Genomic DNA, 19,147 nt, shown 5'->3' on the forward strand with positions numbered 1-19,147 from the left:
CTTTCCGACAAAAAATTTGGGAGTAAGTCTAAGGCAGCCTTACTTTGAATTTGATAACACTTTGCAACAAAAGAAGTTACATCAAGCTTTGTGTTCCACAAAGAACTCCAAATCATCCTTGTTCATGATGGGAAGAAATGGTGAATACAGGGGCCAGGCATTATAAATGAGTGAAGTAGACTGCACGATAGAAGCGACAGAAGCGGGCACTGGCAAACTGGGAAAAGAGGTCTAGGGTAAAAGGAGCCCAACTAGTAAGGACTTTCTTTATTTTTTTTGGCCATATGAGGATTCAGGCCTAGTGTTACCAGATTTTAATTTTTCAAGAGAAGCTAGAAGTCTGGATTTCTGTGTAAAATCTATCCCTTAATTGGCATAGTCAATTTTTAAAATAACCGTGCATACCAAACAAAACATGTCTGCAGGCCAAATTCAACAGGGGACTATCAGTTTTGACCTCTCCTGTAGAGAATAAGGACAGAAACCATAAAAAAGCAGCTGATAATATGAGCTACCAGCTGAAAAACAGGCGTGAGTTTAAGTAAATTCTGATTATCAATCCCAATTTATTAATTAGCCGTGGCTCCGAGGGTTCCCCATGGACACATGGAAGAAGAGAGCAGATAATCATTAAACACTTGCTATTTACCAGGACTTCATACATATGTTCCATAGATTGATGGTATAATTGCCTAGAGAGGCATGTTAAAGTTACAACTTTGCCAGATAATTCTTCATTGTGGGATGTTTAGCAGCAAACCTCTGGCCTCTACCTACCAGATGCCACTAATGCATCACCGCCCCCAGCTGTGACAAATAAAAACGTCTCCAGAAATTGCCAAAAGCCGCTGGGTAGAGGTCGGGATGCAACATCTTCCCTGATGGAAAATCACTGGTGTATCCTTACAATATCCTGGGGTGGATGGTAAATTAGTGCCCTCTTATTACCATTAACTACCCACCAGCTGTGCTGGCTGTGTTTCTTCTGCTGCTTACCTTCTTCCCTAAGGCTTTCTGTACACTTCTCTGGAACCATAAAACTGGAATGCCCTTCCCCTTCCTCTGGCTAACCCCTACTCATCCTTCAAGTATCAGCTCACTATCACTTGCTTAAGGAAGCCTTACTTATTTTTCACCCACTTCTCTTTTGTATTACTTACCAAATTCTAATACAAATAGTTTGTCTAATTATTTAATAATTTCGGTTTCCACTGCCAGGATGCAAGCTCTGGGTCATGCAGGATGGAGTTTACCAATGCCTCCCTACCACACAAGACTAGATCTGACACACAGAAAGCAGTCAACATACACATATTTATTAAAAACATCCCCAATAATTAATAAAATCTACATGTAATGAATCCTCACTGTAAACATAAAGTACAAATTGTTTTCTTGGAATTCCAAAATAACTCCAATATGTTTCATTTTGCTTGTAGGCAGGAGTTATCCTTCATTCCTCTTTCGCCAGACTCCATGTCCAAACTACCACCAAACCCTGCCACTTCTACCTCCAAAATGTATCTTTAGGATCCGATCTCCAGTCCCCACCATTTTGAATCTGATTACCTTATTACTTTGAACTGGTCTCTCTGCTCCAGTCCCGCCCTCCATGAACATCATCTACATAGAAGAATGATTCCAATCAAATAATGTCATTCTGCTAAAATCCCTCCTATGGCTTTCCATGAGACCCAGGTTAATACCTGAACTTTTCACCATCGCTTATAAGGGTCTCTAGGATCTGGCCCCCTTCTTACTTCTCTATCAATACCCTACCAATCTTCTCAACTACCTTCTTTGTGCTCTAGGCACTCTGGCCTCAGGGCCTTCCCTCTTGCTGCCCCTTCTGTGTGAAATACAGTTCCCTCTGCTCTTGCCAAGATTAGCTCTTTGTCATTAAAATCTGGACTTAACCTTTCCCTAACCATTCAGTCAACACTTAGTATATCAAACGATTTGCATAGTCTAATCGTTATTTGGTTTTTAAATGATGTGCCCTCCCTTTCATGTAGAAGGCAAAGTTCCACGACATCAGGAACTTGGTTCGTCTTGTTCATCACTATCTCCGGCGCCCAGGACAGAACGTGATACATATTAAGTGTTTAGCAAGTATTTGTTGAACCCTACCTGTGGTTAAAACGCAAACACCTGTGTTTCCTAATCGCTATCCCCAATTCTGCCTCCCAGTGACGCTAACCAACCTGGGAACCGCAGACTCCCTTGACAAGTGGCTTTCACTAACTCTGCGATGAACTGGGAGAAAGATCCGGCTGGGATGCAGAAACAGGCAAAATGTTGTCAACACACTGAGTGATGAACCGCTAGTCTTCCTCTAAACCACAGACAAGAGTCCACTGCCCACGGCGGCGGACAAGGAGACAGCAGTAACCAGACCCAGTGCACTGTACGGTCGCCTACCTGTCGGAGGAGTCCGCGTCGTCGAACTGCCCGGGGACCACCCTGCTCATGAGCAGTCGCCGGTAGTCCATGACTGAAAGGCGCCGCCGGAGGCCGCCGCTTTGCACTGAGACAGAAACGGCTCAAACGGATGTACCCGCGACCGATCCAACGGCTTCGGCGTGGATCTCCGCCTTACAAACCATTCAGAAGCCAACAGTAGCCACCACGTGCGACAGGAAAACCTGACCAACTGCTACGCCGCTGACAGGCCGCCCTGGCTCCCCAACCGGAAGCCCCGCCCCCCGGAAGTCTGACTTGAGAGGAAGTCCCGCCCCTCTCGCAGGCGGGCTGCGAGTTCAGAGCTAGCTCAATGGAATGTTGTGTGGGTTCAGTGGACGCTCCACGTTCCGAGGCAGGCGTGTTGAGTAGCCTGCCTGGCGAGGCCGGTGTTGGCCGTTTCTTCCCGGAGTTTTCGTTTCTGTACCCTATTTTGTGTTTACTGCGGCAGGAGGCGCCCGCTAACCCACAGTGTTCGGCCTAGGGAGTCGTACCCTCTTAACTTCACTCTGGGGAGACGGACCCGGGGTCGTTCGGGTCTCGCGGGCTGCGCCTGTACCCGCCGAGATCCGCCGGCGCGAGCGGACGTCACACAGGGGCGTTCCAGCGCCCAGGGAGCCCGATTGCGAGTTTGTGAGAGTCCCCGGTGGAGGAGGTTGGAAAGCGTTCTGTCTCCCGCAAAACCCGGTGCAGAGGGAGGAAGCGCCAAGTCCGTAGCGTGGGGCCAAGAAACTCTATGGATCCTGAAGTGAGCACACTTCTCTGTGTTAAAAAGTTTGGTGCCTCATTTTGTGGTGAAAATGAATAAGTGCTTTTTAAAAAGGTAAAGTTTGTTGTACGATGCAAAACTTTTAAACAAGACTATGGTTTTTGCCAGTAACTCCTATCTTAAAACAGCTTTAGAGTGTCTTTGGAACATCTATACAAACATTTGATAAATATGTTAAAAATCCACTATAAACCTGGTAAGGACAAATGAAAGATAGAAAAATAGAAAAAAAAATAGCCTTTTTTTTAAAAAAAACAAAAACAGTTTTGCTGTTGTTGCCCAGGCTGGAGTGCAATGGTGTGATCTCGGCTCACCGCAACCTCCACTTCCCAGGTTCAAGCGATTCTCCTGCCTCAGCCTCCTAAGTACCTGAAATTACAGGCGCCCGCCACCCCCAGCTAATTTTGTATTTTTGGTAGAGACGGGTTTCTTCCATGTTGATCAGGCTGGTCTCCGACTCCCGTCCTCAGGTGATTCACCTGCCTCGGCCTCCCAAAGTGCTGGGATTACAGGCCTAAGCACCCAGCCAAAATAGCCTGACTTTAAATTAAAGAGGTAAACTGGCAGATTGTGCAGTGCTATATGAGGGATGAACAAAGTTGTAGAAATGTAAGTGCTGGGTTCACAAAAAAAAAAAAAAAAAAAAAAGAAACAAGGCCTTTGCGATTTTTTGCACTGGGGAAACAAAGCAAGGATTTTTCAGATCTCAACACAATCCAGGCAGCATTATTTGAAAGACAAAAGGTGAGCATAAAGTTGAGCCTTTCACTGATCCTGACTAACCTGCTTGACTTTTTTACATTTTACTGACTGATGTCATAGGTTTGAAAACAACTAATTTTCAATAAACTATCCATTCAGAATTTCAGTAAAATAATCCAGGCAGATGAGTCATGACTATAAATTGAGAGAGCTTGATAGAAATAAATCATTAGAATGCAGGATTCAATCAATAATTTGCTCGTTAGACAGCACTGGTCCATTTGCAGTAGTGGATATTGGTAAGCCATAAGTCGACTCCTCTCAAGGGATTTATGATCTGTAAGTACAAGCACTAACAGCCTTGAAACAGTGGTGAAGCTCTAAAACAGTAAACAAAGTCACTAAGTGCTGAATTGTGAGAGATTTAGAGACTGGAGACATTGTAGGAATTTAAAAAATAGATGAATGGATAGATGGGAAGGCTTTAGGAGAGGACATGCTAGGGCAGATGGCTGAAGCTTAAGCCGTAAGGAACACTGTCTGCAGGGAAATGAGCCTGATCTGAGTTGAGCAGAGGAGTACTGGGTAGGTAATGTCACTGCAGGCTATGGATGGCTTGGAAAGACAGGCAGGAGAATTTAGACTCAATGTGAGTGGCCATCCTTTCCACTCTCTGCTCCGGACAGGCCAGAGGAAGTCAGGAGAATGTGGACCGGTGTGGCAACACGGGATAGAAAGCAAGCACAGGTCACTGAAAGGCATTTTTAAAGGAGAAATGGATGAGACTTGGTATCCGAAGAGCCATGGATGATGAGGTAGAGGGATGCCAAGACAACTCCATTTTCAAACACAGGTACTTGAGAGAGTAGATGCAGTGTGGGAACATGAGGAGGGAAAACTGATTTACAATCCTGGATTCAACTTGCTAGTGAGGTGTTCAAGTGGAAGGTATCAAGTGAACAAAATACAGCATTTTGTGGAACCTAATAGGTCTCTGATAATATTTTGTAAATATCCTTTGATTAAGTAACATAGAGATTCCTTCACCTTCTAGGTCCAAAGCCTTTTAGGGAATTATTGGATAGTAGTCAATACTGTTATTTTCCAAATCAGTATTTTCTACCACACCAAATTTTCATGGTATACTTAAAGTTTTTAATTTTTCTAATAACTTGACAGATGACATTTTAAATAACAGTAGTAAACTTTGCTACTCTGTTAATGAGAAGAAGGATAGGGAAAAAACTTTGTTTGCACATACTAATAGGCATCCTTTTTTTTTTTTTAAGGAAGCCTTCCATTATTCAACAGTTATGAACAAGGACTATAAGAAATTTGGGGCATCACCTTCAGATCCTGTACATTTTGAAGTGGATACTTCTCATGAAAAATTAGAAAGCATGTCGGAATCAGATACCATGAATGTCAGCAATCTTTCTCAAGGCTTAACGCTTTCAGATTCTCCCATCTGTATGGAAACCACCAGTACCACTTGTGACTTGCCTCAGGTATGCATTGCTTATAAGTTCCAGGAGGCTCAGATGTATTCAGAATTCACATTGTCTTCCATATGAAAACTTCTTCAAGTACATAAGGAACAATAAAAGAATTGTCAGTGGACATATAACAGGGGAATACAAGGTCTGGTTTTCCCAGCTTCACTGGTGGAAGATATATTTTGACCAGCCTGAGCAACATGGTGAGACCCCATCTCTGCTAAAAATATAAAAATTAGCTGGGCATGTTAGCGAGCACCTGTAATCCCAGCTACTCCAGAGGCTGAGGCAGGAGAATTGCTTGAACCTGGGAGGCAGAGGTTGCAGTGAGCCGAGATCATGCCACTGCACTCAAGCCTGGGCAACAGAGCAAGGTACATTTTTACACATGGTGTTAGAATCCTTTCTAGACTCATGAAGTCCCAGGAGTGCAGCCAGGGGACATGACCACAACAGTTCAGTTACATAGCCAGGACAAGAGCTCAAGGAAACTGACGTCTAGTCTAATGCGTCTTCCACTTAAGTCAGTATGCAAATGATTCAGTTATCACTCATAATGACATTGACAGCACCCTGCATGTAAATGACAACTTTCCTATCTTCATGAAAATGCCTAGTTCCCTTTCTTACAAAATAAGACTGTAATATCCTAATATCTTCGTGAATGTTGTTCTAAACATTTGATAGTGACATCTGATTCTGCTAAATAGGAATTTATAAAAATATGTAACAGATATATGCCTGTTTTATATATCTTCAGTGTTAATAGACTGGAATAACAATGATTTTAATGCTGTCTAGACTAGATTTAATAAACATCAAAGAATTATCAATAAGATAAATACGCTAACACATATCCCTAAGTTTATAGTCACATAATTTGACTTACCAAAAAACCAAAATCTTAAAATAGCAAGCTATGTGACATTTTTGTTTAATATTGTGACTCTGTTAGCATAGTTTTATGAAAAGGGAGCCAAATATACGCTGGGGAAAGATACTGGAAAGCACATTCTACCATATTCATTACAATGAAATATTCTAATAGAATTACATAGCAATGTGCAAATACCTTTAGAAGAAGCTTATGTTTGTTTGAAGTATTAATATTAATGCATTTTTTATTAATACAGAATGAAATAGAGAATTTTGAAAGGGAAAATGAATACAAATCCACACTTTGTGAAGATGCTTATAGCACACTAGACAATTTGTTAGGTGGTAAGTATCTATTTGTTAGCAATATGCAAAAGAGAGAAAAATTTTTTTATGATCTGTGGTAATAACAATAGCCAGGTATTGTGCTAAGCACCTTATATACATTCTCACACTTAATCCACAAACAATCTTATTGAAATAAAGATTTTTAAAAATTGAAGTAAGGGCTGTTTTTAATCTTCATTTTACAGATGACTTAAATAAGACTCAGAGAGTAACCTGCCCAAGATTGTGTAGCTTTAAATGAATGAGCCATGATCAAGTCCCAGTCTCAGACACAAGAATTTTCTACTATACAAGTATCTTTAATTGTGTGTTGAAGTTGGGTGTGGTGGATCATACCTATAATACCAGTGCTTTGGAAGGCCAGGTGGGAGGATTGCTTGAGCCAGAAAGTCCAAGGCTGTTATAAGCTGTGATCATGTCACTGCACTCCAGTGGGCAACAAAAGAGAACCTATCTCTTGAAGAAAAAGGGGGCGCCGGTTGCGGTGGCTCATGCCTGTAATCCCAGCACTTTGGGAGGCCGAGGCAGGTGGATCACCTGAGGTTGGGAGTTTGAGACCAGCCTGACCAAAATGGAGAAACCCTGTCTCTACTAAAAATACAAAATTAGCCAGGCGTGGTGGTACATGCCTGTAATTCCCAGCTACTTGGGAGGATAGGGCAGGAGAATCGCTTGAACCCTGGAGGCAGAGGTTGCAGTGAGCCAAGATTGTGCCATTGCACTCCAGCCTGGGCAACAAGAGTGAAACTGCATCTCAAAAAAATAAATAAAATAAAAGACCAGGTGCCGTGGTTCACACCTATGATCCCAGCACTTTGGGAGGCCAAGGCAGAGGATTGCTTGATTCCAGTAGTTTGAGACCAGCTTGGGCAACACGACCAACGCTGTCTCTACTAAAAAAAAAATTTTCTGGGCGTTATGGCATGTGCCTATAGTCCTAGCTATTCTGGAGGCCTAGGTGGGAGAATCACCTGACCCCAGGAGGCTGAGACCACAGTGAGCCGAATCACACCACTGCATTCCAGCATGGGCAACCACAGTGAGACCCCGTCTCAAAAATAAAGAGATGTGTGTTGATGTAACCCCAAATCTGTACGGTGAAAAAAAGTACTGGGACATTAAAGTGTCAAAATGAGGAAATCTGGGAACTTTATTCTTTAGGAATGATTATGTTGATTATATTATTTAGGATACATAAATTAAGCAGTAAAAGTAAAACGAGAATGGGAAGAATGAATACATATGGGCTTCAGTACAGTGGTTATCTCTGGGGAGGAGGAAAGTTAGATTAAAATGATCATTAATTTGTAACATTTTGTTTTCTTATTCACTTCTAATTTTAAAAAAATAAATCTGCATAATTTGTCATATTAAAAAATGGTAGAGCATTTAGAAGTAGTAGTCTAGAATCTCAGCTCTATGACCTTAGACAAGTGACTTTAACATCTCGTACACTTCTGTTTCCTAACTGTAAAATAGAGATAATAACAATACTGACATCTTGGGATTTTTGTGGGATTAAGCAAGTTTATAGGTGTTTTCTATTATACTCTCCCTGTCCTTTTGAAACATTTTATAATTTGAAACATCTTAAAGTTACAACAAAAGAATTTTGAAGATGTCTTGAAATTTGTTGTATTTGATCAGAATTATATATAACAAGCTTTTTTGTAGCTGTCATTTGGGAACTTCTTTCCCCCATGTAAAAAGTTTTGTTTTGTTTGCTAGCACAAAACCATGCTAAAATCCACACAGTAAGAAAGGTTGAAATAATTATATATTTCTTAAGTGGCTACAGCAGTTTATTTGATAAATATAAATATAACTGTTACTGCCCAAGTTTATGGTCTGCTCACTTTTATTTCCTTCTTTCTCTTTCTTATGAGATAACAACATTGAAAATTACTCAAAGAATGTACTAATTCAGCCAGTTGACACTATCAGCATATCTTCCTTGAGACAATTTGAAACCGTTTGCAAATTCCACTGGGTAGAAGCATTTGATGATGAAATGACAGAGAAGCCAGAATTTCAAAGTCAAGTATATAATTATGCAAAAGACAACTATATAAAGCAAGACTCATTTAAGGAAGAAAATCCAATGGAAACTAGTGTTTCTGCAAATACAGACCAACTTGGTAATGAGTATTTTAGACAGCCTTCTCCTAGGAGCCCGCCTCTAATCCATTGCAGTGGAGAGACGCTGAAATTTACAGAAAAGTCACTGGCTAAAAGTACTGCCAAGGAATCTGCCCTCAGCCCCAGTCAACCTCCAAGCTTCTTATATAAGGAAAGTGTACACAATAATATTGTGAAACCATTTTATAAAGAGAATAGTTCTAGCTCATCTGAAAGTTAATTATAAAGCAGAGGAGTCAGATTGTGATGGTCAGTAAAGCCTATGGAGTATTAAAAGGATACATTTAAAATATATATATATATATATATATAAAAGACTGTGTGCGGTGGCTCATACCCTAGCACTTAGGGAGGCCGAGGTGGGCAGATCACCTGAGGTCAGGAGTTCGATACCAGCCTGACCAACATGGGGAAACCCTGTCTCTACTAAAAATACAAAAAAAGTTAGCTGGGCCTGGTGGCGGGAATCTGTAATCCCAGCTACTTGGGAGGCTGAGGCACGATAATCGCTTGAATCCGGGAGGCAGAGGTTACAGTGAGCAGAAACTGTGCCACTGCACTCCAGCCTAGGCAACAAGAGTGAGACTTCGTCTCAAATAAACGAACGAATGAATGAATGAATGAAAAAATTTTAAATGTATATATATATATATATACACACACACACACACACATACACACACACACACATACACACACACACGTATAATCTGAGACTTTTCCAAGTAGTGTTAAATCACCTAGTTAACACAAGGGACTTTGCTTCTCCAAGGAAAATGCATTCTGAGATCTTAGCCAATTCAGAAATAAATTTTTCTGATAAAATCAAGTTCATACTTGAGGATTAGCTCTACCAAATGGTAATTTCTCTGAGGATCGGGACTCTGTCTTCCTCACCCTTTTATGCACCATTGCATCTAAACGGTTCCTTGAATATAATAAGCTTTTTTACTATTTTTTTTTCATCGAAAGCAATTTCATTAGAGACATAAAGAAAGAAAAGAATGGCTACTGTGTAGACAGAGCAGCCTGAATATAATAAGCTTTTATATTTGTTGAATCAAACTGGCTGGAAGTAGCAGCGTTTACAGTAATGGAAAGGTTGAGAAGAGGAAGGAATGCAGAGGCACTAATTAATTTTTCAAGAAAACAAGATTTCTCTGTCATGCTGGATTTCTATTGACAACCAAAATATTAATTTTTCTGTTAAAGTGAAAATATTAGTTTATCCTTTGGTTTATTGACATACATGTAGTATCCTAAGAGCACTGAAGATACCAACAGTATATATTCTGTGTACTTTCTGTACTTCCTGAATCGAGGAAGATACCAACACTATATATTCTGTGTACTTTCTGAACAAAAATAAAAATACTAGGAATTGTTATGGGCAAATAGATAAAATTCAAGAATAGTATAGGTAATACCTTTTCTTTTCTTTTTTTGTTATTGTTTTGTTTTGTTTTTGAGACGGAGTCTCACTTTGTTGTCCAGGCTGGAGAGCAGTGGCATGATCCTCAGCTCACACCAACCTCTACTTCCTGGATTCAAACAATTCTCCTGCCTCAGCCTCCCAAGTAGCTGGGATTACAGGCATGTGCCATTACACCTGGCTAATTTTTTCCATATTTCGTAGAGACGGTGTTTCACCATGTTGACCAGGCTGGTCTTGAACTGCTGACCTCAAGTGATCCACCTACCTTGCCTCCCATAGTTCTGGGATTACAGGTGTGAGCTACCACACCTGGCCAATAATAACTTTTCAATGTGAGTTTGGTGGGAAATGCTGTGGCTATAATGCCTTATTTACAAGTATGAGCAGTTTTTTCTTTTTTTGAAAGTAGATGACAACATTAAAAAGAACTTTATTCGTCCATGTTAATTTCTGGAAAACAACATTTAAAAAATAAGCTTAAATAGGGTTTCTCAAGATTGTTATTTCCTCTTTCCATTGCATTTAGCCATTTTTCATTCAGTCAATAGATACCTTTAGGCATCTGTTACATGCCAGGTCTGTACTATATATTAGTTAGGTAATGGTTAGACAAAAAGATGTAGTTCTTGTTCTGATGAAAACAGCATCCTACTAGAGGAGATAGTCATTAATCAAATAATCCCACAAATAAATGTAAACTTGCAACTATGAAAAGTTCAATAAGTTCTATGAACAAAAGTTGCATATAAAGTGTATGTAGAGCAGGTATAATGCTATATAAAGTTACATACCAACTTGCAACTATGATAAGTGTTGTAAATATAAGTAGGATGGGTATCTATGGTAATGAAACTACCCTGATCAGGGAGTCTGGGGAAGGCATTCCTGAAGAAGTGATCATTGAGCTGAGCTCTAAAAGATGAGTAAGAGTTAATTAGGCAGCTATGGGTGGGAGAGCATTTCATGCAGAAGAATGTCTACAAATTCTCTGGCCACAGGAAGGATGGTACCTACTAGGACCTGAAGGAAGCCCTGAGTCCAGGAAGATCAGAGTTGGAGGGAGCAGGAGGGGCATAGCAGATGAAGACAGAGAGGTGGTGTGGGTCAGATACTGTTTTAGTTCATTTCTTACTGCTGCAACTACATCACAGACTGGGTAATTTATAATGAATAGCAATTTATCTGGCTCACAGTTCTGGAGTCTAGGTCTATGGTGCCCGCATCATGTGAGGGTCTGTGTGCTGTCATTCCATGGTGGGAGGTGGAAGGGCAAAAGAGGGTGAGACCGAGGGAGCAAGTGAAGGCCAAACTCACTTTTATAACAAATTAACTTGTGATAAGTAACACAATTCTGCGATAACATTTAGTCATTTTTATTCACTTCTTAGTAGGCCCCCTCTTCCAACACTGTCGCACTGCGGATTAAGCTTCTGGCACATGCACTTTAGGGGATCCATTTAAACTATAGCAGATATCAAGAGCAAGATATTAGGGCCTTGTAGGTCTCAGTAATGAAAGTTATCTTTATTCCGTAACATTGAAAAACCATTAAGATTCAAGGTTCTGCAGAAGGGTGAACTCGAAAAACAAAATACAGAAGTCCATTGTCTCTAAATTCCAGAGAATTATACAGTACACCACTACAGATACCTTTTGCTGGGTTTTTATTTTTTATTTTTTTAGATACAAGGTCTTGCTCTGTTACTCAGACTGGAGAGTAGTGTGATGATAGCTCACAAGCAATCCTTCTGCCTCAGCTTCCCAAGGAGCTAGGACTAGAGGCACATGCCAGCATGCCCGACTGATTTTTAAGATTTTTTTGTAGAGATAGGGTCTCACTACATTAACCAGGCTGATCTCGAACTCCTGGCCTCAAGGGATTCTCTCACCTTGGGCTCCCAAAGTGTTGGGATTACTGTGCCTAGCCTGGGTTTTCAATGTCATATTCATTTCACCATTTCTTACCACAATTTACTGTCTTTTAAAATTCTTCTTTTTTTTTTTTTTTTGAGACAGAGTTTCGCTCTTGTTACCCAGGCTGGAGTGCAATGGCGTGATCTCGGCTCACCGCAACCTCCGCCTCCTGGGTTCAGGCGATTCTCCTGCCTCAGCCTCCTGAGTAGCTGGGATTACAGGCACATGCCACCATGCCCAGCTAATTTTTTGTATTTTTAGTAGAGACGGGGTTTCACCATGTTGACCAGGATGGTCTCGATCTCTTGACCTCGTGATCCACCCGCCTTGGCCTCCCAAAGTGCTGGAATTACAGGCTTGAGCCACCGCGCCCGGCCTAAAATTCTTCTTTATTATTATTATTATTATTTCGAGACAGAGTCACTCCATCACCCAGGCTGGAGTGCAGTGGTGTGATCTCAGCTCACTGCAACCTCCGCCCCCTGTGTTTAAGCAATTCTCCTGCCTCACTCAGCTTCCTGAGTAGCTGGGATTACAGGCATGTGCCACCACCCCTGGCTAATTTTTGTATTTTGGGCAGAGACAGGGTTTCACCATGTTGGCCAGGCTGGTCTTGAACTCCTGACCTCAGGTGATCCACCGGCCTTGGGCTTTCAAAGTGCTGGGATTACAGGTGTGAGCCACCTAGCCTGGCCTACTGTCTTTTTATAACTTCCCCAAAACGTATATCATGGGCATAAAGTCAATCATGAGGCATGTTCTTCTGCCATTCTAATGTTCCTAAGAGTCATAGCATAATGAGGTAATGGTCTAAATATGGAATAAAAAAATATTCAAAAGAGACCGTTCCTCCCTAAAAATCCAAACTTTTGGCCCAGTAATAACATGTAAAGAAAAAAAGAGACCTTGCAGTCTGTAAGGTAATTGATACATTTATTTGTCTGAGTTCATTGGAAGTCAAACATCTTATGTATGTGCAGAGAAGTTTGCTTGATAGAAAATGGTAATATAAAAGTTTAGTCTTCCTTTTGTCAAAGTCCATGGGATATTTATCTATCATCTACCTACTGCCTGTGCTCTGCTGTGCTGTTAGGTGCTGTACAAACATTTAGCAATTAATACATAGGTATTTTTGTGAATAGGCGTTATTATTGGAAGTAGGTACTATTGTTACTTTATGACGGAGGAAACCAAAAAGGGGATCTATTAATAGAATTCAAGGCCAGCTCTATCTGACTTGAAAGCTATGGCCTTTCTACTCATTCACACTTACTTTGTTTACTGTAATTTACAGACTTCAGTTCCTTCAAAAGAAATACAGAATTATGGGGAGATTCCTGAGATGTCAGTCAGTCACCAAAAGGAAGTCACAGCAGAGGGTATGGAGAGGCCAGAAATTGAATCAACTTGGTCTCCATCAGGTATCTCCTGGAGGAGTAAAACATCTCGGGAGAACTGCAAGATGCCTAACATGGAGCAAAGCATTGAAAGTTTACAACCTTTGGAAGAGGACATGGCTTTAAATGAAGTCTTGCGGAAATTAAAACATACTAACAGAAAGCAGGAAGTGCGAATCCAAGAACTCCAGTGTAGTAATCTGTATTTAGAGAAGCGAGTTAAAGAACTACAGATGAAGATTACCAAACAACAAGTGTTCGTTGATGTCATCAATAAGCTAAAGGAAAATGTTGAAGAATTAATTGAAGACAAATACAAAATAATCCTGGAGAAGAATGATACTAAAAAGACATTGCAGAATTTGCAAGAGATTTTAGCTAACACCCAAAAACATCTTCAGGAATCCAGGAATGAGAAGGAAATGTTACAGCTTCAATTTAAGAAGATCAAGGCTAATTATGTGCGTTTACAGGAAAGGTACATGACTGAAATGCAACAAAAAAATAAATCTTTAAGTCAGTATTTAGAGATGGACAAAGCCTTAAGCAAGAAAGAAGAAGAGGTAGAGAGACTGCAACAACTCAAAGAAGAACTAGAAAAGGCCACAGCTTCTGCTTTGGACTTGCTGAAACGAGAAAAAGAGACCCGAGAACAAGAGTTCTTGTCTTTACAGGAGGAATTCCAGAACCGTGAAAAGGAAAACCTGGAAGAAAGACAGAAACTAAAATCTAGACTTGAGAAATTGCTCACTCAAGTTAAAAATTTGCAATTTATGTCTGAAAATGAAAGAACTAAGAACGTAAAACTTCAGCAGCAAATCAACGAAGTAAAAAGTGAGAATGCAAAACTTAAACAGCAGGTTGCAAGGTGTGAAGAGCAAAATTATGTCCCTATATATGAGACAGCTCAGTTAAAAGAGCAATTTGAGGAAGTCATGAAGTCAGATATTACCAAGGTATCAATGCACATTCTAAGTCTACTGCAGAATCTCAAGAGTTTCTAGTGCTCTGGTGATGCATATTTAGACATGGCACTTACTTAGGTTTGTTTGCAGAAAGAGTTGTTAAAGAAAGAAACAGATCTCAGCACTTTGGGAGACTGAGGTGGGAGGATCTCTTGAGGCTAGGAGTTTGACACCAGCCTGGGCAACATAGTGAGACCTTATATCTACAAAAATTTTTTTAAATCAGCCAGTCTACCATGCATGGTGGTATGCACAAATAGTCCTATCTATTCAAGAGGCTGGGACAGGGGGACTTCCTGAGCCCAGGAGCTTGAAGCTGCAGTGAGCTATGATTGTGCCATTGCACTTCAGCCCAGGTGACAGAGCAAGATCCTGTCTCAAAAAAAAAGAAAAGAAAAGAAAAACAGGTACAGAAACAGCACAGGTTTGAAGAAGTCTCTTTTGGTTCATGAATACTCAAGATTAACAGCTATTCCTGCCTTCTGTGATTATTTTGGTAGAGGTGATAGTTAACATGACAGTTTTGTGGGTACTCATCGCCAGTCATCAGAAGCATCTCCCAGCAGTTACCTTTTTTTTTTTTGAGACAGAGTATTGCTCTATCACCCAGGCTGAAGTGCAATGGCACGATCTTGGCCCACTGCAACTTCTGCCTCCCAGGTTCAAGTGATTCTCTTGCCTCAGCCTCTTGAATAACTGGGATTACAGGCGTGTGCCACCACGCTTGGTGAATTTTGTGTTTTTAGTCGAGATGGGGCTTCACTATGTTGGCCAGGCTGGTCTCAAACTCATGACCCAAGTGATCCACCAGCCTGAACCTCCCAAAGTGCTGGGATTACAGGTGTAAGCCATCGCACCCAGCCCCAGTGGTTACCTGTGAGAAAAGATTTTCTAAGTTGTCTCGCAGTCCTATTCATCAACAAAACAAACTAATACAATAGTATATTTAGTTTACAAGAGAAAACAAACCTATATCGTATACTAGTTTTATACATTTAAGAACAGCATCAGAACCGTATCAGTATGTTTGGAGAAGCAGTAATCTTTTATTACATGTAGTTCAAAAGGCTTTTTTGGCAGCCAAAAACCTGGAAATACATTCTGGAAGTGATAATTTTCACAGGACAGAGCACATCTATTTCACTTGTGTAGGCCTGCCTTAACGTACGTATAGTGAAATCTTATTAACTGTCTACTTGGAAAGAAAACTAATCTGAACTAGAAAAATGTGTAAGTTTATTTTTTGTATTTGTTTTATTTATTTATTTATTTATTTATTTATTTTTGAGACGGAGTTTTGCTCTTGTTACCCAGGCTGGAGTGCAGTGGCACGATCTCAGCTCACCGCAACCTCCGCCTCCCGGGTTCAGGCAATTCTCCTGCCTCAGCCTCCTGAGTAGCTGGGATTACAGGCACGCGCCACCATGCCCAGCTACTTTTTTGTATTTTTAGTAGAGACGGGGTTTCACCATGTTGACCAGGATGGTCTCGATCTCTTGACCTCGTGATCCACCCGCCTCGGCCTCCCAAAGTGCTGGGATTACAGGCTTGAGCCACCGCGCCCGGCCTATTTATTTATTTTTTAAGATGGAGTCTCGGTCTGTCACTCAGACTGGAGTGCAGTGATGTGATCTCCGCTAACTGCAACCTCTGCCTCCCAGGTTCAAGCAATACTCCTGCCTCAGCCTCCTCAGTAGCTGGGATTATAGGTGTACACTACCACACCCAGCCAATTTTTTTTGTATTTTTAGTAGAGACAGGGTTTCACCATGTTGGCCAGGCTGGTCTCAAACACCTGACCTCAGGTGATCTGCCCACCTCAGGCTCCCAAAGTGCTGGAATTACAAGCATGATACACCGCACCTGGTCTATTTTTGTATTAGTGTTAATAACTTGAACTGAGCTGATGTTACCTTTAGTTGCCTTTAGTGGACCCTCTTTTATGAATCTATAATCATTTTAAATATTATTTACAAGTAAATGATTCTATTGTTTTTAAGGATTCTTAGGAAAATATTCTTTCCTAAATTAAAAAAAAAATTCTAAGATCTAAGAAAAGAGAATTATCTAAGCCAGTGATTTTCAAACTTGAACATTCTTCAAAATTCCCTGAAACGTTTGTTAAAACACAGACTGGTGGCTCTACCCTAGAGTTTTCTGATTCAGTAGTTGTGGGGTGGGGCCTGAGAACGTGCATTTCTAGCAAGATCCCAATTGTTGTTGATGCTGCTGGTCCTGGGACCACACTTTGAGAACCCCTGACCTAAGCCGCCTTAACTTGAGCTCCTAATCAAATCATGATGAATTTTGAATTGGTAAGCTCTGAATTAGTTTAATTGTACAGAAATTTGGCATGGTATATACTTTTCTTCTTGAGCTTTTTTTTTTTAAGTTCCTTATTTTATTTTGACCAATCAATTTCTCTAACACTCTTAATTCATATTTACTCTGCTTATAGTTTTGCTTTTCATGAACTCTAGTTCTCTTTTCTCCAAGTATGGTCTGGGAGTATCTGTGAAATCAAAATTATCTTTATAGTAATATTAAGACATTGCCTTTTTTACTCTCATTTTTTCACAAGTGTACAGTGGAGTTTTCCAGAAGCCACATGATGTGTGATGATGTAATTGCCCTCACGACTAATGGAATGTGTGAAGCAAATACGAGAATCCAGCTGTCTTCAATTAAGCCAGCATTAAAAATATTTGCAAAAAATGTAAAACAGTGCCACTCTTTTCACTAACTTTTTTGTTTTGAAAAGTGTGGTAATTGTTTTATTTAAAAATGGTTATTGGTAGGGCACTGTCATTCATACTTGTAATCCTAGCACCTTGGGAGGCCAAGGCAAGAACATTGCTTGAGTCCAGGAGTTTGAGACCGGCCTGGACAACATGGCAAGACCCCATTTCTACAAAAAATTTGAAAAATTAGCTTGGTGTGGTGGCATGCACCTGTGGTTTTAGCTACTGGGGAGGCTGAGGTGGGAGGATCGTGTGAGCCTAGGCGTTTGAGGCTGCCGTGAGCCATGTTCCCACTACTGCACTCTCACCTGTGTGACAGGGAGAGACCCTGGCTCAAAAATCAATAAATAAATTGTTATTTATGTTTATGCATAATGGATTTATTGCTGCTTTAAAAGAGTTAGTAAACAAATATTTTTAAATATCCTCAGTTTTAATTTCTAAAGGGATCCTAAGATCAAAAAGTTTGAGAACCATCTCACCCAAGGTTTTTAAATGTGGGAATTCATTCATTCAGTATTTTACTTAAAAGATATTTCAGGTTCTTCATCTTTATTTTGACAAATATGAATTATGTGCATGTAGGATACAAAAACGACACAGTCTAACCTGCTCCCAGATTGCTCACCTTGTGAAGAAAAGAGCCTGAATCCTGAAGATAACAAAAGATCTCAGCTGGCCTCCAAAATGCACAGTCTTCTGGCTCTGATGGTAGGACTTCTTACGTGCCAGGTAATAAAACATATATATCAGATATTTTAGTAGGGGAGGAATAAATACTGGAGTTGGACCAAAAGAGAGGAAAAAAAGGAATTAAGTTGTGTGAAGAAAAAATTGAAGAATTGAAGATAAAATACAGACCCCTAAGCCATCCAGTTAGCCCTTCTTTGCCCCTGCCTTTCTTCTGTTTATCTTTCTTGAACCCCTAATTTTCACAAGTGTACAGAAAGATAAAATGTAATAAGATAAAGAGAACCCCTTTATTTAGTACTTTCCACATTTCAGGGATGCCCTCCCAGAGCAGTAGTCTTGTACTCTGGGTCAGTCTGTGCCTAGTGATTAGTGATTGTTCACATTAATGAACTGTTTGCCTAATCTAAAATACTGCTTTTGGCTATGAGTGGGGGAAGGGCAGTGTAGAGTCATGTACATTAGTAGAATAAAAAGTGAAGATGCTGTCAGAGGAGTTGAGATACTGGCATCATCATTTCCTAGCTATGTAACTTGGCCAAGTAACCTAACCTCTACTTCAGTTTCCTCATCTTTAAGATGGGGGAATGATACTGCTGTCCTCGGTGCCTATAAGCACTGCATTTAATGAAAATAATGAATTAAACAACATGCACAGTCAGATGTGGTGGCTCACACCTGTAATCTCAGCACTTTGGAAGGTCAAGGCAGGTGGATCACCTGAGCTCAGGATTTTGAGACCAGCCTGGCCAACACGGTGAAATCCCATCTCTACTAAAAATACAAAAATTAGCCAGGCGTGATTGTGTGTGCCTGTAATCCCAGCTACTCGGGAGGCTGAGGCAGGAGAATCACTTGAACCCAGAAGACGGAGGTTGCAGTGAACCAAGATCGAGCCACTGCACTCCAGTCTGGCAACAGGGTGAGACTCCATCTCAAAAAAAATAATAAAAATAAATAAATAAATAAAGGACATGCATTCAATAGATTCTCAAACTGGCTAGCTCTCTTTCTTCCTCTTCTATTATTGTACATTTCTTAGATCTTAAATGTACTCATCTGAGCCAGAAATTGGGGATGTGGGCTTGTTATGTTCTTGATACAACACAAATCCTATTTCTGTTTTATATTAGCTAAAATTTATTGAAAACTAGTGTGTATTGCATGCTGGAAACTGGACCGAACATTTTTTTTTTTTTTTTTTTTTTTTTTTTT

At 40.5% G+C, this 19,147-nt stretch overlaps 2 protein-coding genes across 5 annotated transcripts in view; one reads left to right on the plus strand and one right to left on the minus strand.

Moving 5' to 3' along the window:
- Positions 1-2,715, minus strand: part of RIOK1 (RIO kinase 1) — a 26,629-nt gene extending 23,914 nt beyond the window's left edge. The window contains exon 1 of one of the 2 annotated variants that reach the window (XM_017526749.2): positions 2,422-2,715. In XM_017526749.2, coding sequence (XP_017382238.1) covers positions 2,422-2,492 — 71 coding nt within the window. In that variant the 5' untranslated portion in view covers positions 2,493-2,715. The remainder of the gene's footprint in view (positions 1-2,421) is intronic. The other variant, XM_037737864.1, reaches the window with a different exon arrangement.
- Positions 2,716-2,769: 54 nt separating this feature from the next.
- CAGE1 (cancer antigen 1) overlaps positions 2,770-19,147 on the plus strand; it is a 54,436-nt gene continuing 38,058 nt past the window's right edge. The window contains exons 1-6 of one of the 3 annotated variants that reach the window (XM_017526748.2): positions 2,770-3,283; positions 5,221-5,439; positions 6,561-6,648; positions 8,538-8,947; positions 13,434-14,492; positions 17,828-17,974. In XM_017526748.2, coding sequence (XP_017382237.1) covers positions 5,245-5,439; positions 6,561-6,648; positions 8,538-8,947; positions 13,434-14,492; positions 17,828-17,974 — 1,899 coding nt within the window. In that variant the 5' untranslated portion in view covers positions 2,770-3,283; positions 5,221-5,244. The remainder of the gene's footprint in view (positions 3,284-5,220; positions 5,440-6,560; positions 6,649-8,537; positions 8,948-13,433; positions 14,493-17,827; positions 17,975-19,147) is intronic. The other 2 variants (XM_017526745.2, XM_017526747.2) reach the window with 2 other exon arrangements.

Source organism: Cebus imitator, unplaced genomic scaffold (assembly GCF_001604975.1).
Source record: "Cebus imitator isolate Cc_AM_T3 unplaced genomic scaffold, Cebus_imitator-1.0 Scaffold43, whole genome shotgun sequence".
Taxonomy (NCBI): domain Eukaryota; kingdom Metazoa; phylum Chordata; class Mammalia; order Primates; family Cebidae; genus Cebus; species Cebus imitator.